Source organism: Neurospora tetraspora (genome assembly GCF_033439725.1).
Source record: "Neurospora tetraspora strain CBS 560.94 chromosome Unknown B0H65scaffold_2, whole genome shotgun sequence".
Taxonomy (NCBI): domain Eukaryota; kingdom Fungi; phylum Ascomycota; class Sordariomycetes; order Sordariales; family Sordariaceae; genus Neurospora; species Neurospora tetraspora.
The window spans coordinates 100138-122301 of record NW_026944384.1 but is presented as its reverse complement, the minus strand read 5'-3'; the positions used below and the strand labels follow the sequence as shown (position 1 = coordinate 122301).

At 53.4% G+C, this 22164-nt stretch overlaps 7 protein-coding genes across 7 annotated transcripts; 2 read left to right on the top strand and 5 right to left on the bottom strand.

Moving 5' to 3' along the window:
- Positions 1–800: 800 nt before the first annotated feature.
- Positions 801–3256, bottom strand: B0H65DRAFT_439453 (ribosomal L27 protein-domain-containing protein; the record flags this gene model as incomplete). Its single annotated transcript, XM_062825416.1, has 3 exons — positions 801–1936; positions 2011–2262; positions 3073–3256. 3 exons carry the CDS (start codon positions 3254–3256, stop codon positions 801–803), a joined length of 1572 nt encoding a protein of 523 aa, XP_062683693.1.
- Positions 3257–3810: 554 nt separating this feature from the next.
- On the bottom strand, positions 3811–5592 carry B0H65DRAFT_86358 (uncharacterized protein). Its single transcript, XM_062831500.1, has 2 exons — positions 5255–5592; positions 3811–5168 (listed from the first exon to the last, which is right to left on the bottom strand). The coding sequence occupies exons 1-2, from the start codon at positions 5319–5321 to the stop codon at positions 4303–4305; spliced, it is 933 nt and encodes a 310-aa protein (XP_062683692.1). The 5' UTR covers positions 5322–5592; the 3' UTR covers positions 3811–4302.
- A 985-nt stretch (positions 5593–6577) lies between these two features.
- Positions 6578–9384, bottom strand: B0H65DRAFT_86468 (putative alpha-glucoside transport protein). Its single transcript, XM_062831501.1, has 6 exons — positions 8888–9384; positions 8738–8829; positions 8355–8528; positions 7437–8299; positions 7290–7380; positions 6578–7240 (listed from the first exon to the last, which is right to left on the bottom strand). The coding sequence occupies exons 1-6, from the start codon at positions 9171–9173 to the stop codon at positions 6998–7000; spliced, it is 1749 nt and encodes a 582-aa protein (XP_062683691.1). The 5' UTR covers positions 9174–9384; the 3' UTR covers positions 6578–6997.
- A 2007-nt stretch (positions 9385–11391) lies between these two features.
- Positions 11392–11553, bottom strand: B0H65DRAFT_388580 (uncharacterized protein; the record flags this gene model as incomplete). The annotated part of the gene is made up of 1 exon (XM_062823725.1): positions 11392–11553. A coding segment is annotated over one exon (162 nt), but the record flags the coding sequence as incomplete, so codon positions are not given.
- A 524-nt stretch (positions 11554–12077) lies between these two features.
- B0H65DRAFT_566918 (uncharacterized protein) lies at positions 12078–14128 on the top strand (the record flags this gene model as incomplete). The annotated part of the gene is given in 7 exon segments (XM_062830341.1): positions 12078–12165; positions 12259–12701; positions 12758–13022; positions 13073–13498; positions 13560–13672; positions 13777–13834; positions 13854–14128. 7 exon segments carry the CDS (start codon positions 12078–12080, stop codon positions 14126–14128), a joined length of 1668 nt encoding a protein of 555 aa, XP_062683689.1.
- Positions 14129–14932: 804 nt separating this feature from the next.
- B0H65DRAFT_86348 (uncharacterized protein) lies at positions 14933–16232 on the bottom strand. Its single transcript, XM_062831499.1, has one exon. The coding sequence runs from the start codon at positions 15785–15787 to the stop codon at positions 15125–15127; it is 663 nt and encodes a 220-aa protein (XP_062683688.1). The 5' UTR covers positions 15788–16232; the 3' UTR covers positions 14933–15124.
- A 1643-nt stretch (positions 16233–17875) lies between these two features.
- Positions 17876–19418, top strand: B0H65DRAFT_86136 (uncharacterized protein). Its single transcript, XM_062831496.1, has 2 exons — positions 17876–18975; positions 19047–19418. Exons 1-2 carry the CDS (start codon positions 17998–18000, stop codon positions 19101–19103), a joined length of 1035 nt encoding a protein of 344 aa, XP_062683687.1. The 5' UTR covers positions 17876–17997; the 3' UTR covers positions 19104–19418.
- The last annotated feature ends 2746 nt before the right edge of the window (positions 19419–22164 follow it).

The following is a 22164-nucleotide window of genomic DNA, read 5'->3' as shown; positions in this document are numbered from 1 at the left end:
TATCCAGGGCAGCATTGCTCCCGCCGGTGTCTCTCGTCCCAAGCACAAGAGAACCCTCACCAGCATTAATGCTGTAGAGAAGGATGTAGTTGATATATCTGCCGGTAGATTGTTGGGAGGGCCTTCAAGGATGCTCATCGGAAGACATTCAAGAGCATCTCGAGATGGCAAGAAGCAAGCAGAAGAAGGAAAACATGCGTGAAGGGGCCAGTTGAGTCTTTTATAACCGAGTGTCAACAAGTCGTCTGAAGTAAACAGATACCCCTGATCATGAAGGACAAAGCTCGTGTCGCCTAGCCACAACATATGTACCTAGCAACTTTGAACATCGCAGCAAACAAAACTTGACAATGGCCATTGTCCCTTTAAATGTTCTGAGTAGGAAATCGTGCACTTGCAGCCGGTGTTGTTTTTGTTCCGGTCAAACCACCACTTGGAGGAACGAAAAGAACTTTCTTCCCAGCAAATCCAAGACGCTCAACACATTGCGATCTCACACCATGCCCCCCGGCGGTTTTCACAGCATTTATTGCCGTCGTATTCATACAGCATCTTCGTCTCAATGCAATGTCCATCACATGCACTTCTCGTTTCATTCCCATCCACCTGTCTATGATTTTAGACCACATTTTTCAGACATCGTGACCCTGACCCTCACAGTTCTCATGCAGCGCGCAATGGGAAAGAAAGGGTACGACGGTAGGGACATATTCCACACGGCAGAAAAGACAAAAGATCTTAGTATAATAATAACACATGGTGGTACATCACCTTTCGTATTCTAACAATCCTCCCTTCCCTTACTCCTTCTTCTCGGTCTTGGAGTCCTTTTTGGGCTCAGCAGCCTTCTTCTTCTCCTCAGCCTTGGGCTTCTCAGCAGCAGCAGCAGCAGCAGGCTTCTTCTCCTCAACCTTGGGCTTGCTCTCCTTCTTGACCTCGGGAGCCTTGGGCTTCTCAGCCTTCTTCTCCTCAACCTTGGGGGCAGCAGCAGGCTTCTCAGCCTTCACCTCCTTCTTCTCAACCTTCTCAGCAGCACCACCCTCCTTGGCCTCCCTAGCCTTCTTGGCCTCCCTCTGCTTCGCCAAAAACTCTTGCCTCTGCACCAACCTCTGCTCCCTCTTCTCGCGCACACGTCTCCTGTACTCCTCGCGTCTGTCCGCCTTGGCCAGCTTCCGCTCCTTGATGCCGAGCAAGAAAGTGTTTCTTCTCCTCCTGCGCGCGCGGAACTTGGCCTTTCTGCTGCCGATCTTCTCGGTACCGGGCACGGAACCGGGGTCGCCGATCAAGCGACCAATCTCCCAGTTGGTCTCGCGGTACGAGTAGTTGTTCATCAGGCGCAGGACGCGCGTGCCGCGGCGCGCGAGCATCTTTTGCTGCTGCAGCTTGCGCAGAGCCGATTGTCGCGCGTTGTACTCGGCGCGGGCGGCGAGCTTTTCCTTGATGAGTTCGGCGATGACGGAGGAGCCGCCGTTGTTTGACGAGGAGGCGGAGATGGTGCTGCTGCTGGAGGCAGGGACGGCGGCGGCGCCGGAGGCTGTTACGCGGGCGCCCTTGCCCTTGACTTCCTTGCCGGCGGCAGCGGGCGTCGTCACTGCTGGTGGGGGGATCTCGATGGTCTCGTGGCGGGTGACCCAGAGGGGAAGGCCGGAGGCGGACACGGTGGGCTTCTCGACCTCTTCGACCTTGCGGGGCATGGCGACGAGGCCGAGCTTGCGCTTGCGCGGGGCGTCCTGGGGGTAAGGGAGCTTGTCGTTGCGGTTGAAGACGACGCCGATGTACTGACGGTCCGGGTGGCGCTGGGGGTCACGGTAGTACTTGACGTAGCCGGCGACGGCGGCGTGGATGGTGTGGTCGCGGCCCATGATGGTGTTCTCGCCGGGGTGCCATAGTGTGCCGCGCTGCTTGTAGATGATGTTGCCGGGGATTACGTACTGGTCTTTGAGCAAAGAGACAAGGTCAGCGTTATTGTTGCTGCGCAATGCGCGCAAGCCTTGTATGGTGCAAACATACCACCCGTCTTCTTTGCGCCGAGCTTCTTGGGGATCGTCTTCTTGGGCTTGAGCTTGTAGGCACCCTGGGACTTGACACTGGCATAACGGCGACCCTGGACGGCAACATTGCTACTTGTTGGGCCGATGCGGAGGTGGGCGAACTGCTCGGAGAGGATTGCGGTCGCCGAGACGGAGGAGTGGGTGGTGGGTAACCGGCAGACGGAGTGGCAGCTGTTGGCAGCAGCCCTCGTCAAAGGCTGCCGCAGCTGTGCTAGATGCATTGTGTTTGTTGTTTGTGATTGTGCTTATGAAGTCGTCGTCGTCGTCGGTCCGAGGCAGTCGTCGTCGTTGTCCAGTCGTGTCGTCCCGGGACAAAGTTCGAAGACACCACACACGGAGGGCGGGGGGCGACCGGGCGGAGTGTGGGTGGTGGGTGCGGTCGGAGGACGGAGGGGGGAGGGGACCTGCGGGCGGAGCGGACGGAGGAAGGGTTGCCAATGTCCGCACGACGCGCGGGAGTCGAACGAAAACCAAACTCAAATTCGGGCGGGTCCAGTCCAAAGCCGTGAGCGACCGAAAAAATGCCCCACTCAAAAGTTGAGGTCGCACCAGAGCCGCGAGCCGGAGAGCCAAGACTTGAGGGCAGCGCATTGGCCAACCCCGGGGTAGCTTTCTGCTTAGTCACCCAGTCCCTAACCGCAGAGGCGGCCAAGCACAGGGTCAGTGCACGAGAGGTACGATAAGATAAGATAAGATAACACGAACAGTCCCGGGATTTGGACAAATTGGCCAGCAAGGCCCCTGCACTGGACGCCCGTAGCTTCCAGCGACCACAGCACTGTTTCCATCGCCATCGCCATCGCCATCGCCAGCCGTGTAATTGACAGCTTGGCGACAACCTAATCGTCCAAGATCCCGTCGCAACACCACCACACCACCAGTCATTTACCCATTCCTCTCCAATCCCAACCGATTATCTTCTACGAATAAGAACGTCAAAATGCGCACCCTCCACCTCCTCCTCCTCTCCCTCCTCACCCTCGCCTCCCCCATAGCCGCCCAATTCGGCTCCTTCTTCGACCAAATGTTCGGCGGACACGGGCACGGTCACCAACAAGAACAGCACCAGCACCGCGGCCACGGCCAGCAACAGCACCCGAATGTGCCCAGCGACCCGTCGATTTACCAGGCGAATTACCAGCGGGCGCATTGCGACAAGTATTTGTGTCCTGATACTTTGGGTATGTGGCGGGACTTCCTTTCATTGTTTGTTGGTTTAGGTTTGGGAAACAAAGATAGATGGGGCAGAACTGAACAGAGAGGCTAATCGGGATAACACAACGATGAACAAACAGCATGCGTCCACTACCCACACCACTGCCCTTGCCCGTGGCCGTCGCACGAAGACAAGGCTGAGCTAGCGGAGGGTCAGCGTATTTGTGTCTCGAGGGGAGGGTTCAAGGCTGGAGAGGCGGCGAGGAAGATTGAATTGGCTAGGAAGGGGATGCTCTGAGCTGCCCCCTCTCGGAAGATAGGGGAAGTGGAGCCGTGGACAAGAGGAGGATCACACGTTGTGAACTGGGAAGCATTGCTTGGGGTTTGGCGTTACAATATCACGATGACAATCTAGACAAAGAACTTCTGGATGGTTTCTTGGGATTACCTCTTATGTAAAGAGACTCGAGTGCCATAAACGTGTGTCCGCCCATATTATTGTCCCTATCGAAGCTATCGAGAGAAGCGAGGAGAAAAGAATAGAAAGAAGAATGGTAAGAGGCTGCGTGTGCATTCTTATTCTTGTGTTTTGATATCAGAAAAGGGGGGCCTGTAATACATGAAAACCTTCATAATCCATAGGGTTCGTAAGAAGAGAACAAAAAAGAAACACATTGATGCTTCGCTATCAAAATTCGAAATGCAGACGCCAATCAGATCGGCCGCGCGCCGACTGATATAAGGTATACCATCACCAACCCTTTCCCTTCAATAAGAGCAAGCCGTAGGGAGATAAAATAGGGACCGCCCAGTCATCAACCACATACATAAACCGTCCCAGACACGAAAGTAAACGTCCATCGCGTCCTTCTCTTACCCGGGCGCACCGGTAGCTGTATCGCAGTCGTCCTCCAGTATCGCAATCTTAGCAATGCACGCCACCGCAACCTCCTGGCCTCCATATCCATCTTCTTTGTTGCTAGGACTCGGATCACCGTAACCGTCAGACCATCAACAGGCGTGACGGCTAAGGCTAAAGCTTGAAGGTCCCGATACGCGACACGTAACTGCGATCGACGCCCTCTGGGTCTCCTTCCTACGACGATCCATTGGGCATTGTCGGAAGAGGCGGCACCTCAGGGGTCTCCTCATCCTCATCATCGTCCTCATCTTCCAGATTCTCCGGGTGACCAAGTAGCGAAGCCACGCTCCTCATCTCGTAGTGCTTCTTGCGCATCTCCTCAAACTTGCGATGCTTCTCCCTCTCTTCGGCGCTGAGGCCATCAAGTTCATCATCGGGATCATGGCCGCTGCCGTTGCTATCAACGTGCACAGCTCTGGGGCGCTTAGGCGAACCGCCATCCTCTGAATGGGCAGTAGCACCCTTTCCAAAGGGGAAGCCACCCTCGGGCACCGCCTCCTCAGGCTCGCCGAGCGACAGGCCGGGGATCTCGTCGTCAATGTTGCCATGCCTGCGCTTGTTCTGCTTAGGGAGAGGCGACAGGCCGTCCACGCGATCCATGTCGATCTTGTTATGGTCGATGGCTTCTGGGGCTTCCTCGTCGTCGTCCGAGGGGTCCTCGGCGGGATCATAGTGCTTAGCGTACGGCGTCTTGGGCTCGTCGATCTTCATGGTGCTGGAGCGCTCCTGCTCGGTGAGGTAGAGGTTCGCCTCGTCCCATTTGAGGCGCTGGCCTTGTTCCGCGGAGTCTTCGTCGCCGTGATGGCTGGGCGTTGTCGAGCGGCGGGAACCGCTGAGACCGGGCCGCGATCCGGCGACCGATGATGCGCGGCGGGGACCGGCGTTGATCTGAGTGTTCATGATGGTGATCTCCTTGGCCTCCTTGGCGGAGGAGGGCATGTGGATCAGTGGCGGGGGGTGACTCGCGTCGTGGTGGTGGGTGTCGAGGGGGGAAATTGGGCCCGCGGGCGGAGAGCCACGGTAAGAGTTCTTGAGAATACCTGGACATGAAGCATCCGTTAGCAATCGAATATCGATGAAGGAACTGGGCGACTGCGTTGCTGGGTTGGGGGCTGGCTCAACATACCCTTTGGCCGCGGGACCGTAAGAGGCGGCGGAGAGTGTGTAGGTGACGTTTCCATGGCGGTTGACATGTTTGGAAACAAGCTGTGTGTGTTGATGAACAGTCAATGAACTGCGATCAAGAAGGTATCGACGATAATGTTGACCGAAGAAGGTGAAGATAAGACGCGCGCGCAAGCAAAGTTAAGCTGTCGTTTCGTGTTGTTGGCGAGGTGAGATTGTTGGATTGAGAAAGCAAGTCGTCGGTCGGTGGAAAGATGGAAGTGTCGAGAGCAACAACGACGAGAGAGGGTGGAGTGACTTTCTGCCCCAGATGATCGAAGACAGTGGGATCACTGGATTAGCCGGGAATGGCGGGGATTGGAGGCTTTTGTTTGGTGGTGAAGGGGCCGGGGGCTTTGGGTGGGGCGGCGATCACTGTCTTGGTGGGCTTGTTTGGCGTGTTTGGTGGGATGTGGAAGCTAAGAGAAAGCACCTCAGCGCCGCGATCACGTTCTTCTAAGATATCGACAGAAACTAACAGGTCGGATGAACAATCGGGTTGTTGGGCAGAGACCGGTGGATTCCAGGCAGGTTCGTCTTATGCCGTGTAGTTGATCGTCTCAACGCTCTTTATGAGTCAGTCCTTGTCGTGTTGGGAGGCCTTCGCCCTTCAAGTTGGGGATCGGTGCCAGAGTCCGAGACCCGTCGTCCACTGTAAATGCTGCCCTCAGTTGATCTTATCGGCCGGCCTAAGACGAGCAGTCCAAAAGGCCGGGTATTCGCGCAAAGCAGTGAGGGGTTGCGCCTGGATTTTCGTCCCTGATATCGTGATATATCAGATGATGGATTGCCCCCCGTTGTGTCTCGATCGTGAGTCTTTTTCTTTTTCCAAAAACGATGGGTCGAATTCCACAAGTGACCTGTGACTGTCGACGGACTGAGAGCAACAAACAGACAAATCCGGGGAAGTTTGGAGGTTGAACAGAATCAGGGTCCGGGTCTGCCTTTTAACCCTTATAACCGCTTGGCAGTGTGAGGTACTTCGGGCGCATGCCAGATGACGTGCAGTCCCCTGCAAATTGTCGCAATGACAGAAGTATCGCGTCAAAGAAAGTGTTAGGCCGCCGCACCCGCGCAGAAATTACATCGTCGTGCCTTCGATCTCTACCCTTCCCCCGCCTCCACTTATTTTGTCCCTTTGTTTCCCTTTTCCATCACATTTCCGGGGAGAGTTCAAACAGCAGTGTTGGGCAGACTTGGAATGCTTCATCGCAACATTAAACTTATAGATTACTCTTCCAGAGCGTATGTGATAGTATACATGGCATCTGCCATCCTTTTTTCCAGTCCCAAGTACATGAGAGTCGTGATGCTCATAATGGCATGAAATAGACCTCATAGTCAGTCACCTTCCCCCATATCATAATCCCATCCTTATGTACATATATATAATCCAAAACATCGTCGCCCACATTCCCATAACCTCATTCCATGATTACAAGTTATATGTCCCAAGTTGGACGATGGTATCCAAAAACTTGGTTGCTCTAGCCGCATGTCCAATGCCGATTGGCTTCTTGGACCCTTATTAGATCCCATAACCCGTAAATGCTGCTGCTTCCCACATCGCTGACTCATTGACTCTCCCGCCTCATCGAGTGAGCGAGAGATCGGTCCGGTTGACCCCGGCCCGAAGGAGCGACGCCCCTACCCGACTCCGAGACCGTATCCGCATCGCTTATACCGTCCCACATGTTGGCACCCTTTATACCGCGCCACCACTAGTCTTGCTATCAGTCTGTGATATATCCAAGCCCTTCTCGTACTTGTTCAGCACCGCGCTATCAAGGGACGCAGCCTCATCAGCGAATACATCCACCTTGGTCTCAGCGAACTTGCGCGCGCTGATGCCCTTTGAGAAGAGGAGGTCGAGCTCGGCGAAGGTGCGACCTGTGGGTTCGGGGACGCGGAAGTAGACGTAGACAATGCAGAGGAAGCAGATGCCGGCCTGGGATGGGTTAGTTCTGAAACTGGCGGAAAGGGGCAAGGTGACTTACCCAAAAGAAACCGGTAAAGTTGGACCAGTTCCAGGCGCCGGGGTTGAGCATGTAGGGTGTCAGGACGGCAGTGATGATGCCGACGATGATGCTATTGGACTGTTAGTATGGATAAGCCCAGCAAGGCTTCCGGGATGAGGAACTTACTAAAGCACACGACCAAGAGCAATAGTCTTGATTTGCAGCCTCCTGGTCGAAATCTCACTGACAAGCGAGTAACAGACCGTTCCGACCGTCAACTGATACACCAACGCCCAGCCCAGCATGATACTACCCGTCGCGATCGAGGCCTCCCTGTTGTGCGCCTCAGGAACCAGACCGAGGAAACCCAGCACAAAGAGCATGCAGAAAAGACCGCACAGCCCATACAAGTAAAGCGCTCTCCGTCCAATACCGCGGCTCATCAAGAACCACGCACCAAACACGCCCGCCATGTTGATAGCGTACTGTCCGAGAGCAAACCCATAGGCGTCATCATCGTCCAAGCCGGCCTGCTTGAGGAAATACGTCGAGTAATTTGAGAAGGAATTTCCACTCAAATTTTGGATGGCCCACACCATGCACACAATCTCCGTTCTCCTGAGATCATGTCCCTTGAAGCAATCCCAGTACGTCGCTCCCTGCGTCGTCTTCTCCTCCAGGGCGGTGGTATGCACCATCATGGCGACGGTCTCGTCCGCATCGAACTCGCTTTCGCGGTTCAGGCTGGTCAGACGGAGGAGGGACTTCTTGGCGTCATCCAAACGACCCTTGCGGACGAGCCACCAAGGCGATTCGGGAGCGAAGAAGATTCCCAAGGCCAGAGGCACGGGCCACATCCATTGAAGGGAGTAGGGGATCCGGTAAGCCCATTCGTCGTCGCGCTTGAGCATGGACATGATGACACCGATGGCGATTTCTTGGCCCACGCCCCAGCAGAAGTTGACGTAGGTGGTGAGGTAGCCGCGCATGGCGACGGGGCAGACTTCGGAAGCGTAGGTGATGGTGAGGGTTTGGAAGACGCCCCATGGCTGGGTGACCGTTAGCCGAAGGTTTGCATAGGTGAGATGAGTGGGTGAGACTTACGATACCGCAAAGAATCTCAGCAGCCAACAACGTCTGAACATTCTGCGCCGTAAAGAACAGCGAAGTCCACGCGCAAATAAGCATCAAGCAACCGATAACGGTGTATCGATAACCAAAGCGTTCTGATACATATCCATTGATGAGAAGACCGATCAGCTCTCCCACGTTGGCGCCCTAGTTATGAGACCGGTCAGCATTGTTCACAAACTCAGGGTCCATCTCGCACGGCTCATGCTGCAAGCCTTCCCCCACGGCTTTCCCACGACCGGGAACCGGACCCGGACCCGATGCAGCGGCACTGGGAGTGGAATCGTGGGGAGCGGCTCAGGCGCATGGCACCGGCACAGACATATCAGATCACTGCACTCAGCTCAGTTACTCACGTTACTAAGCCCAGCCTGCCAGCGAGCGGGGACCTCCCAGTGGCCTGGTGCTATCTCCTCGCCGTATTTGCGAGCAAACTGGGGGAAGGCGTCTTATATTTTGTTAGCATTGGCTCTGTCATGTATGTGAAAAGTAAAGTAAAAACTCACAGAAATTGTTAATCAGACAAACATCATATCCCTCCATGACGATGCACGTCGAGATGAGCATGCTCCACGCAATCGCCTTTGGGTACAGCTTGATGCCCTGCAACAACGTCATCTTTTGCTCCTTGTCGGTTGCTATTTTGGCATTTTGCATGATCCTGTCCGTGGTCTCTGTGCGTCGGATCTCCTCCGAGTTGTGGAGGGCATCGTGCTGGCCTTTGGAGTCGCTGAATACAATGTCGTCGGATGCCGTGTTGGCTGTGGCCCGGTGGTGGTCGGGTGAAGCCATGTTTGCTGCTTTCGTTGCGTTGCCCCTTTTTTTTGATGTGGTCGTATGGAGTGCTGTCGCTACTTGCTACGCCTGGGTGTTTCTTTCAAAAGTACCACACCGACGGCCAAGTGTTCACCGTGGCCTTTTTGATGATGCGGCTAAACAGATGAAGTGGACACTGGTGGTTGTCGTGGCCGGTAGAGCCGTAGAGGTAGAAGAATGCCCAAATGAATGGGATCCGACGAAAGTGAAGAGACGGCCGTGAGTGACGATGAACCACACAACCTCAGCCGTGATGCAGTGAGATGGTTGGCCGTGTTGAACGAATTCCAGGAGAGAAAGGACGTCGCAGGACACTACTAGGAATTTAGGAGGCGGGAAAGAACAGCCCGACGGAGCTGGAGCACGCGACTCCATCGTAGTTTTTGGATTTGAGATCCATGGATCCGTTCTTTCCTTTCTCCAGATTTCAGCGGTTCCCGGCCACCGGCCACCACCACATCCCAGAACAAAAGCCAGAAGGGGAAACTTGGTCGAGAAACAAAGCCAATGGCAGCAGGCCGTTCGTCCCAAGAAGTGGTGAGTGTGGAGAGACGGTGGGGCTAGCTAGCGGTTGTTCTAGTGTCGAATTGTCATCGGTTTCGCTGCCGTTCTATTGACCCATCCAGGCCTGGCACAAGTTCCAAAGTGGAATTTGATGTGCATAAAGTCTCGGCGGGCCGAGGTTCATGATCTTTTCTCTGCCACCGTCCAGGCCATTATTTCGGGGATCGGTATTGCATTGTACCGACAGCTATATGTCAAAGGAATGCTGCCAGGTCCCATGACATGCAATCTGATATCTGTAATGAGCCATGCCCGTGGTTAGGTTGTCAGGACGTGATCATGATGTTGTATGGGATGGATGGTGTTGGGGAAAGAGTGAGGGGCAACGGTTTAACATTTCCGATGGGCCCTTGCACACGATCAAAGATCTCAAAGGCATGGAAGCTCAGAGACCAAAGACGTGATCGGTTGGAAACAGGAGACAGAAGATCTCTTATCACATCTCTTCTCAGGGGTAAATATGGTCGTCCCTTCTTTTCTTTCTTCCCCAAGCGTTCTCTCAAATTTGGTGATGAACTCCAGTTGTGCAGTCTGGTTTGATTGGCTGCTGACTTGCGACGCACATGATGGCTCGAGCGTTGCACAGTGACAAACCCCGCACCGACCACATTGTGCAAGTCCTGTGCAGTGCCCTGAGCTCCAAAGTGGTGCAGTGCCTGCCCCTCCCGATTCTCCAAGCAAATTCCATTTTTCCTTCCTTCTTCTTCATCTCGTCACCTCACCACCTTCGAGTTCACGATACGTACTCAGTTGCACTGCTTCAGCTGGTTGAAGCAAACGTGTACAGTCGCATCATGCTCTTTCTTTTGTGTCATGTCAGGATCCCCAGTCTTTCAAGTTGTCGACCCTCTGCGCGATCCCACCCTGGCGACCACGACTCCTCTCCTCATTTTCCAAGCATAAGACAATGTGGAGATCCGCGGAGAAGACGAGTCCCGTCGTCGTCTCTTTAAGCTTCTTTCCCCGGATCTGCACTTCACTGCCTTCTCTTGATCTCCTCCGCTCCGATGGATCCTTTCTCCCCGGGATGATCGGAGATTGAACAAGTGTTCCGAATGTTTACCGTCTCATCTCTCATCTCTCATGTGTCTCGTCTTCTATCTTCACACTTCACAGCCGATATGTCCATGTCCAGCACGGGTGACGGACATCAGCCACGGCGTCGGTCGGATGGGCGTGTGGCCTTTTGCGGCTGGCTGTCCCTTTCCACTACCCTCTGTCCTTCCGGCCCTGTCTGGAACTTGGCCTGGTATCTACTTGGGCACCACAAGAGTCCCGTCTCACAGGCTGTGGCAGCTGCTTCTATGATCCGGCACCCTTTCGTCTTCCGTCATGACATCGCAGACCATCGACTCGTCTTACTTTGACAAGTCCACCTCCCTGAACACTCATCGGATCGCGGTCGTCGTCAGTCGTCACATCATGATCCATCTTATCCACATCTCCCAGCTGTAACGGTACGGTACCTTTCTACCTTCTACCTTGCCGGCTTCGTTGGGTTGGATACTGCATTTGCCCGTACCCCCCGTCGTAATGTTCGCCTAAACCGCCGTCTTAACTAAACCCCCATGGCCGCTTTCCTGTCGACGCCCGTCACGTCTTCTATCAATCTTTCTCCGCATCTGTTAAGTTGTCTCCGCTTCTTCAGCCTTCTGCTTCCCCTCCTCCTCTCCAAGTCCGAGTCGTAGCCCAGCTGCTCCCCTCCATGTCTGGTCTTCGGTTTATGCTTGAACAACTGCCGAATCTGCCGCGGATCGACCCAGACAACCCAATCTCCCGGATCCAACTGCTGCTCCACATTGCCAGCTACCATTCACTACACTCCAACCCAATCTGACTGTGCAGCCATCTGAGTGGTCGTATTTGTTGACATACACATTCACATGTGTCTTGTCACAACTTACTCGTAGATTAGATGCCATCATCAGGAATTTCCCCCAAGCCCCTGTCTACTTTTGGTTGGTGAGTCGATTACCTTTTATCCAGCTCCCAAGAAATCTTATAACTGACACATTGCTTTGGGCAGTGAAAACTGCCGCCAGCAGCACCTGAAATGTGAGCATGGGCCGAGCACCCCTTTGGGCACCCTGCATTGGGAAACATCACCACTGACATCAAGTCATTTCCTCTCACCTTTTAGGCGACCGAGTAACGCCCACATGCGGCAGGTGTCAGAACACAGGGCGTGATTGCCGCAGGAGCGGTCTCAAGATTCGACAGTCTCCTCAATACAGTTCGCCTTCCCTTCTCTCCTTTTGCAGGTTTTCATCCCGGTGTGACGATTCACCGCAGAAGTCAAGGCACTTCTTCGGGTCCATGGCTATTGGCTATTCGTCAACTTCACTCACCATGGAAAGGACTCTAACAATTACCACGCTGCAGCCAAGTTCAGCAAGACACAAAAGTGGGTCAAGATCGAGAGAAGATGTGAGTATCCCCTTTTTGTTTCACTTTGTGCATTGACAACCAACCAATATTGCTGACACTGGGCCTATAGTGGAATTCGTTGATGAGACCAGGAAGGTCATCTATGAGGCTGCTACTCCGGATAGTGGCCTGGATGAGATAGAGCCCGACCTAGAGTCACCCATCCTCTCCGACCAGTCGCTACTGCGAGAGTTCAGTCAATCTTTCATCTCAGAGACCCCAAATGACCAGGAGAACCCACCACGATTTCTTTCACGGGAGCAGACCTTGCCCGAATCCCCCCGTCTTTCAGAGCTAGCATCGGAGGCACTATCCCTTCGCGGATCGGTTCAGCCACCTGAAACCGTCTCCTCTTCGGTAGGACATGCACGCGAATGTTCTCCCACCGACCGCTTCATTGCGCGGTCCGGGTCCTATCACCAACTTTACTACTCAAAACATTCAGCATTCCCCATCGAAGATCCGGTGGAAGCTGAGCTGTATCGGCATTACGTGCAGAGTCTGGCACCTTGGGTGAGCAACATCTACACTGGTTCCATGAGCACCTTGTTGATTGTTCAATCTTTTAGCTCGACTTATGTGACCCACTGAGGTCATTCGAAACCATAGTTCCCCAAAACGCAGCAAAATTTCCGCTTCTTCTCAAGGCTATCTACTCGTTCTCGGCGCGGCACAAAACCTTGACTGGCTATTTTGATTCGGTTAGGAGCAGCGAGTATTACGACGAATGCCTAACAGAGCTCAGGGATGTCCTTGCTGCATATGACGAATCTGGAGCCGACGAAAACCTGTTTGCTGCTACGATTATTCTGCGGGTCCTCGAAGAAATTGATGGTATGAAACTTCCAATTGCTTGCGGCAGACATGTGCTGACAGATCATTAGTTGTGGACAATGGGACAGATCAAGAAGCCAATCTCCTGGGAATACATGCGTTTGTATCAACCGGATCGTTCTTTGAAAAACCCAGTCCCCTTAGTATCGCGTCATTCTGGGTCGGCCTCCGCCAGGGCATCTACAAAGCAGTTATCAACAAACGACCTGTCGGACTGAGCGTAGACCATATTCTAGTCGAGCAGTCACTCGAACGAACAGATTGCCACAGTGTTGCGAACAATGCGGTGGTCCATTGCACTCGCGTCCTCAACTTTTGCTTTGACAAGGGAGGAGTGTGCAACATGGAGGAATGGAAAAAGCTATGGAAATCGAATGAAGGTTGGGAGAACGAGCACGTTGCCTTCCATACACCCATATTTAAGGCACCCGATGATGTTCCCTTCCCACAGATATGGTATCACCAGAGTTGCCAAGGTATGCCGGCGTGCTTCTGTCACCTATTTCCCAGCTAACAGTTGTTGACAATTACCTCTAGTGATCGGGGTACAGCATCATCTTTTAGCCAAGTCGTACTTGATCCGATTCAGGCAGAAGTTCTCAGCGACTGGTACACGTCACCAGTCTACTCTAGCTAAGAGGAGAGCTGAGGTAGGCCTAGGTCCGCGGTTTGGGATCCGTGGCAAGATGGCTAACCCCATGCGTATAGGCCGACATACAAAGAATCGTTCGGACGCTCTGTGGCATTGGTTTAGGAAATCAATGGACTCCTCCGGGCATGTTCACAGCCTGCATGGCCATTTCCGCTTGTAAGTCTTTGGGTGTTTTGTAGTATTCTCATTTGCCGTATGCTCAAGTCTGACCGATCATCCTACAGTCGGCGCTAGTTTCACCCAGCGGAAGGACCAGGAGGCCATGATCGACATACTCCGAAAGACAGAAAAAGATCATGCTCGTCCCACCAAGTCGGTGCAGGAAGACATGATGAAGGCTTGGGGCTGGTCTGCTTCCACGTGGACTCCGACGCAGGTGCCCCCGTGGCCGGATACGACGCAGTATGCGACGAACTTGAACATGAACAACAGCATGGGTTATCAGCAGGCTTAATGGGCCTGCGTGCCGTTGTCCTCAAACACAATACCGTTGGCAGAAGAAACATGGAATGGATTTTGAGCGGCTGGATAGGGCTGTTGTATCAGCCCACGTGTCTGCTGAGATTCTGAGCAGTCAAATCTACATCGGTCAGATTCAGGCATGTTATTATTCGATCTACAAATGCCTATGACGACATCCTACTACCACGAGGATCAGACGATGAATCAGATGAACCACAAGCACGGGCATGGGTCAGGGTCTAAGGGCAGGGTCACGGTCAGGGTCAAGCAAGGTAGAGCCCAGCAGACATGGCAGACATTTTTGGTCGGGTTCGAACAGCGAAGTATTCATCAGCGCCTTTGTGCGCCAAAGGAACATTGCCTTTTTCCTACCTCCATCTAGGAGCAAATGCCATATCGACGAACTAGTCGATGAACCGGTCAATGTCGCATGTCAGCCATCTTCTGCCACTGTTGCACAATAGCATCACAATGCAAGGTTAGCAGCGGTTCATGGGGAAGGCTTCTTTGTGACACTCCCCAGTTCAATGTGTTCGATACATCCCCAACCCTCAGCCTTTCTTTCGATCACGAAAAGAAGCTCACAAGAAGGGGCCAGGGCTGACAAGAAGGGTTTCCAGTTGCAAGAAGATTCGCCCTGAATTGGATATTCAGGGGTGTCATGCGAGATCGGGGTTCATGTGCGCCCTTGGTTGTGATCTACCTACCAGGGGCAGACAGACTGCCGACGGACATGGAAGCAAGGGGCAAACCGCAGGGCCAGGTTATTAAGAGGTGGGAGAGAGACGTCTGCGAGGATGGATGAAAGACAATCTAGAAATCCCTTTTATTTGCAGTGCAGTGCAAGCCTTGCACTTGAAATTGCAAGCATCCCAACTGACATGCTGCTATTCAAGTTCCACGACAACGACTCGGTAGTAGCCACTTCCGTCTTTCTGTACGCTCTCTCGTCCTGTATCCTGTGTCCTGTGTCCTGTGTCGGTTCAAATTATGGGGGAACATGAAGTAAGCCCTGTCCTGCCCTGTCTTGCCCTGTCCTGCCCTGTCTTGTCATGGCTGATTTGACCCGGTCGCATGACTGGCCATGACACCCGGGGACTGGCCGTTGTCGATTCATCTTCAGATTGGGAAGATCCAGCATAAGAAGAATGCAGATAGCCATGGAGCTGATAAACCAGTCCGGTATTGCGCGCTTGTCCTCGGGCAGGCAGCCTTGATAAGTACTGGAAGTTGCTTCCCTCCCGTCGAAGCCGTTGTGTGTAACACACTTGAACGAGTTGAGAAGATAAATGGTACGTAAGCCCCATGCTCTGTGATTTCGTACCTTTCTCGATAAATCAGGGCGGTACGATACTTGCGAAGTGAACTTTCTAATACACACCAGACATGACCCGGCCCGACAATATTCGGGCACGTTGAGTGCCAGGCTGCATTGCAGTCTGCAAGAAAGCTCTGCTTCCTGCTCAACGGGTACGACGCACATGAAGCAGCAATGCACATCAAGGATAAGCATGTGCAGGAAGCAAGCCTCATCTGCCTGTATCCCTACCCGAACTGCTGTCCTTGTTGCTTTTTCCAGTGTGTGTGGTGTGAATCGATGCATGTAAATCGATGCGATGCAGAATGACAAAGTGGAAGTTCGATGCCCCATCTCCCGTCAGCCCCGTCAGTTTCGTTCTGTGACATGGAGTGTAACCACCTCAGGCACGCCAGGCAATGGATGAGAAAACCAGACAGGGACAAGCTTCGGAAATTTTATCAATCATCCTGTTGGCTTTTTGGCTCTGGTGTTCTGGTGCAGTGATGCTTTCGGAAGAATTGCGCTTGCTTGCATGGTTTGCGATACTTTGGTAGCCGTTGACTTTTCCGAGTTCGTATCATTTGTGCGAGGTAGCAAGAGAAACGGGAACGAAAGAGGCACTGGGAACAAAAAGGTTCACGTTGAGCTTTCGTCGAGGCTTTCCTGAGGTATCTGTACCCCTTGCGCTTGCGGTGTGTGTTTCCCCATGCTCATTTTTTTGACATGAAGCAGGGCAAGAGGCTAGAGCTTCAGAGCTGAGGCGACATCAAAAAGCTATCACGAGGTTGATCATGGCGGGGCAAAAGGAGCTACAAGCTAGCTGATAGCAACGCTAGGTTGAGGCGCTAAACAAAGGAAGCTAAACAAAGCTACCGCGGTCTGGTCCTCATAATCGGGACTTCTTTCCTCTTTCGTATTCTCGGATAGGAAATATGTTGAGGCTGTTAGTGCAGAGGACCCTCTGAAAGTTTCCAACCGAACAAATCATGGCAAACCAAACTTCAGCGCCGGAACACGTTCCGCCAGGGGTACTGTTTACGGTGACCGCATAGAACCTTCACTTCCCATCGGACGGAATTTCCTTTCTTGTCAAGCCAACACCATCAACGTCCCTTGTGATGCTAACGGTTTTTTTTTCTTTTCCACTTTCCATCCGTACTCCACTCCATATTTCTACCCGATCGACGGATTGAACAGAAATGGAACAGAAGCAACGAAGCAAAAGAGCCCTACTACCCAGCAAGCACCTATCCACCTTTCTTTTCTCCAATCTCACCAACCTCCCTCCTCCGTGCCTTGAATCTTGACACACAAACACCATGCGCACCTTGACCCGCGCACGACGCTGGCATATCACGTCCCGCCAGTCTGGTTGCGGATAAGCCCCCCCCTTCATCGGACCGCAAGCCCATGACAAGCCCGTTGTTGGCTGGCTGTATGAGAAAGGAAATATTCGCCTGTGAGGAAAAGAATGGAGATAGTGGGGAGCAAACAATGACGACAGGCTGTGTCCTCCTTCGAGAAAGAGATAAACGAGTTCCATGAGTGGAAGCTGGCTTAGGTTCCAAGCTGGGAGTCTTCTTTGGATCTTCTCGATCTTCGGGACGTTTCAATAGGTGCCCTGCCCTGCCCTGTAGACATGGAGCTATGCTATCGACCGGGATATAACATACACCGTCCGACCTGTTCCACCTGGATCAACCCCGGACTCCCAATGTCTTCCAAGGGTAGCCGCGCCGAGCGGGTACTGGGAGCCGGGATGTTGCTCTTCCTTTGTTCGTCTCTAGTCCCCTTCCATCGGCTTAGGTTAGGTTAGCTGCTCGATCCACACTACACCCGGCTTCCCTTCCGGAACATGGACCCCATCTTGTACTGGCCTGGCGGCTCCAGTCCCGCCCATCTACTAGGTAGACTGATATCCAACCATCCCGATCCGGCCAGAGATAGGAGCCCGAGCTGCTATCGGCAATGCGGTGGGATGTGGATAGGATGGGATTAAACCGATTACCGTTCGTACCTAGTTGGGTTGCGCTGACAGTGGAACATCCCATCCTCCATGTCAGAGTCTGACTCGACTCCATCCGTTGAGATTGAAATAGGAAAGAGTGCGCGGTAGTAACAGTATCGGATGAAGTGAGGAGGCTGTTGACTAAAGAGGGGGCAAACCACTGCTGGTCACTTGAGAGATATAAAGAGGGCATGTGCTCTCCTTCAAAGTGGTTTTTGTTTTTGGATAACAAGAACATCATTGGCAACAAGTAAAGGACTCTGACTCGACCTTCAGTCTTTGAGAACCTTGATAGGTAAGTGTGCACGAAGATGGTACTTTACGCCGAACACATGGCCTTGTATACTGACTTCGTCATACAGATTCGAAAAGCATAAGAACTGCCTACTTCCCCTCTTGAGATATCTACCTGCTTTCTTGCATTATCAAGAAGATCAACTTGACATTTGTTGTCACGAACGTCTCCAATATTCCTCTTCGATACCAACCAAAACGTCTTCTCTACACCAAACAAGTCTCATCACCACCAACAAACCACCAACAAACCACCAAGATGGCCCCCTCAGCCACCTACCCCATCACCACCACTCACTCAGGCGCCGACCTCGAAGCCATCTCCGACGCCGTCGACGAGATCAACGTCCTCAAGTTCAAAGCCGCCCAACAAGTGACCGAGCTCCTCGACCAAGACCAAGACTCCTCCTCCCCTTCATCCCCCACCTCCACCGCCGCCACTTCCCCTTCTGCTGCCCAAGACCTCGGCGACTTCGACACCCCCTCCCACTTCGACGCCACAAAGGACCACTCCCGCTTCCGGCAATACACCACCGCCGAGTCCCGCGTGCTCAACTTCTACGCCGAACAACACGCCAAGCAAACCGTCGCGCACAACCTCGCCGCCCGCGCGCTCTTCAACTCGCCCGACCGCAAGCGGCCCGAGATGACTATCTGGCAGGCGATCGAGTGCCTCAACTCGCTGATCGACGAGTCCGACCCGGACACCGAGCTCAGCCAGATCCAGCACTTGCTGCAGTCTGCCGAAGCGATCAGACGCGACGGCAAGCCGCGCTGGATGCAGCTGGTGGGACTGATCCACGACATGGGCAAGTTGATGCTTTTCTTTGAGCTGGCCACGGGGCAGTGGGATGTGGTTGGCGATTCGTTCCCCGTGGGATGCAGGTTCAGTGAGAAGTGCATTTTGGCTGAGAGCTTTGGTGCGAATCCGGATTCGACGCATCCAGTTTACAGCACCGAGCACGGCATTTATACCCCCAAATGTGGGGTGGAGAATCTGATGATGAGCTGGGGCCACGACGAGTATTTGTATCAGGTTGTGAAAGATCAGAGTTTGTTGCCGAGGGAGGGCTTGGCGATGATCAGGTTCCATAGCTTTTACCCGTGGCATCGCGAGGAGGCGTACGGGTGGGCGATGAAGGAGGGCGATGAGGAGCTGAGGAGGGCGGTGAGGGCTTTTAATCCGTATGATCTTTACTCGAAGAGTGATGAGCCGGTGGATGTGGAGGCTGTTAAGGTGAGTCTTTTCCCTCGATTGATTTTGTGTGGGAGACATGGAGGAGCAGAAGCTAACGATGAGATGTGCAGCCTTACTACACGGAGTTGATCGATGAGTTCTTCCCGCAGAAGGTCATCAAGTGGTAGGCGACCACGACCACAGCACCACTGTGTTGAAGAAGCGGCACTTTGGCCCAAAAGCCGGCCTTTCTGGGCGACGGAGTAACGACACGAGTTAACGACTTCCGTTCATACAACGCACTTTTCTTTGTCCTCGTTTTTCCTCCAGTCCTTGTCTTGTTAATGTCACGGCGTCATGGCGTCACGGTGTTGTTAGACACGCACCTGCGTTGCATTTCATTTCATTCCATTTCCCTTCACCACTTAGAGTTAGAGTCTTGTCCTTGCCGTCGGAGTTGTGTATCATCGCATCCGTCAGGCACAGCGATGTTATTTCCTTTTTCAGTTCAACACCTGTACTTCTCTGATCCGTCCCAGTCGGATCTTGTCGCGCGCCCTAGGAAGCGACTGATGAATAGAACCAAGCGTTGAGTTTTCAAGTACTGCTGCTGTTTCTTTGGACACTCTGTCGTCCTTTTTATCGTGAACTGTGACAGTGACGATTATTTTGCTTGCCATTGATTATTTTGCTTGTCATTGATTATTTTGCTTGCCATTACCCTATGATCGCCCGCATGGTGCTCCGGAAATCTGGCCAACATTCTCGCTCAGCAAAGAGCGGAAATCGATGGATTAAGCCCCCCTCTACATTCTTCCATGAACGCTCTTAACGTTCCAAACGCTCGCTCATGCCCAAGACACGCCCAAGAGATGATTTCCTTCCCCGCACACCGGATGTTCAACTGCCATTGTTTTAGGTTGCCAAGCAGGCATCGACCCCTTGGTCCACCACGTCTTATGTCCCTGTCCAGTCCACTTTCAAGTTTGGTCATGCGAATTCCTCGATCCATTTGTCTTCTCAACTAACAGCTTCAGCTCCCCAATCAGAAACATAGAGCCCGGCATCGAACACTCGCCCTCTTGTCTCAACGGGACCGACGCCCTGTTTTTGGATGCGAATGTCTCTGTCTCGCTGCGCATGGGCAGCTTACCCACCAAGGTAGGTAGGTGGCACCAAATGTCTCGGATACGGAAGCCAGTGCCACCTTGCACCCTATACCCGTGCCACGCCGTCGGCTTGAATCGGCACTCAACGCTCCTTTCCTGGTCAACTGGACAAATCCAGGACAATCTCCAGTCGAGTCGAGTCTGGTGGTCCTTCTGGGGCCGAAGTCGGAGTTAAACAAAGAGAAGGGCTAATGCAGAAACAATGCACGAGGAGACACGGGTGCAGGAGGGGTGTGGAAGGGCAGACGACCACTTGGTCCTTGCACGTTGGGGAATGATGATGCTTTCAGGGACCCCAAGAACCGGTGGCCATCGCCCTCGTCGACCGTGTTGCCTACACCGGTTCCCCCCCTCTGGTCGGCCTCGTGGTTGTGAGGCGTAAAAGTCCTCTTCGCGTCGGATGTTCGTGTCGTTTTGCCCGTACTTGAACGTAGAGAAAGCATGTTCACCTCCTACCACTCCCGCCCTTCCCGCTCTTCCTGCTTGTTCCGTGTGTTCGTGTGTCTGGCGCCGCACGAGGAGTTGCTAACAGAGATGTCCGCCCGTTTTCTCCTCCGGTTTCGAGTTTCTTGCTGCTATCACGGCCGGGGTCACCATCGACAGGGAAATTGTTCACACATCGTTCGCTTCCTCGAGGGAGATTTTGACGGTGGCCTAACAATGCACATTTCGCCTGGTTCTGTGATCCGTCGCTCAAACCATCGTTCATGTCTCTCCGCCGCTAGAGGTTTCGATGGGAGCAGGACGTGAATGCGAGGACGGCCAGATTGGGAGTCGCTGCTGTACGTCGCTGGTACGGGACCAAATGCCAGCAATGTCCGGGAGGGCGTCTCCTCGTGCTTTCGGTAGTTGGATACGAGCCGGAACATTCGCGCGTGGGGAGACGCCCAACGATTCGTAGAGAGAAGGACATATCAGTGCTTCTTGGGACTGGATCTGGATTGGTGGCGGTGCCCAGAGGAGAGTGCGCAGATAATACGAAGGCGGACGTGGAAACGAGCACGGGGTCAAGGACGGTAACCGGTATCGGTCGAGAAGGTTCACAGGATGGTTCTGGCGCGCAGTCGCACATCAGTATCTGGGCAGCAATGTTCAAGTGAATGCAAAGAGTTGCGAACTTACAAAACACACCGGTGGGAAGGGAACTGAGCATGTCGAGGGACATTGTCGGAATGTAACAGAGACAAAGAAAAAAAAGACGAAAAGGAATTTTGCAAAAAAGTCAAAAAAAGATGCCAGCTTTCCTATGCGCGGTGTCTAGAGGTGACCAGCCCCTCGTCCTGCGGCAGTACTAACTGAATGCTGTGCCTAATATGGTGATCTCTGGGAGGACAAGTTCAACAGGCCATGTTTGGGAGCACGCCGCCTTGTCCACCATCCAGAGATGTTCAAGACTCCTGCCACGACTTGAGAGGAACGTGTGGTCTCCCTTGAGGGCAAGTCCTTGGTAGCCGTTTCCGGAGTCTTGAAATCCGCAAGGCTACAGTGGTGAAGTAGGTGGGCGTCCTCTTTCCTCTCGCCAAATGTAGACTTGATTGCAGAAACCATATCGAGCGTGCACCTGAAAAACCCCGAAGAATTTTTCCAACCAGAGCTCGAACTGGGGTTCGAACTCGTGGCCGAGACGTGGTTGCCCAACCGATAGCAACAGTTGCAACATTACCAACTGAGCTACGGCTCTTTGGACCAGCGCTGGTACCAATCGTCTGGTAGAGGAGTAAGGAAAAAGTCCTTATCTAGCGCTTGCTGGACCTTGGGTGACGCATGGTCGGAGGGTGTGTGCGTTGCTGCTTTCGCAAGTGTTGGGCGTGTGTCGGGTGGCGGATGATGTAGGTTGAGATGCAGGTTGAGCTGCAGGCCGTAGTGTTGAAGTGAATGGAACTCCGGAGGTCCGGGGTGGTCCGGGCTCAACTCGGCCGATGGGACTTGCCGGCCGGGCAGGAGCTTTGCCAGCCGCCCGCATGCCAGTGCTTAAGGTTGTCCGACATCTCGGTTCTCTGAGCCCAGGCCCATAAGAAGTGGAAGTTGGGCGACAAAAGTCAAGACTCGCGCCTAATCGGTGCCGGAATGCATTTGCAGA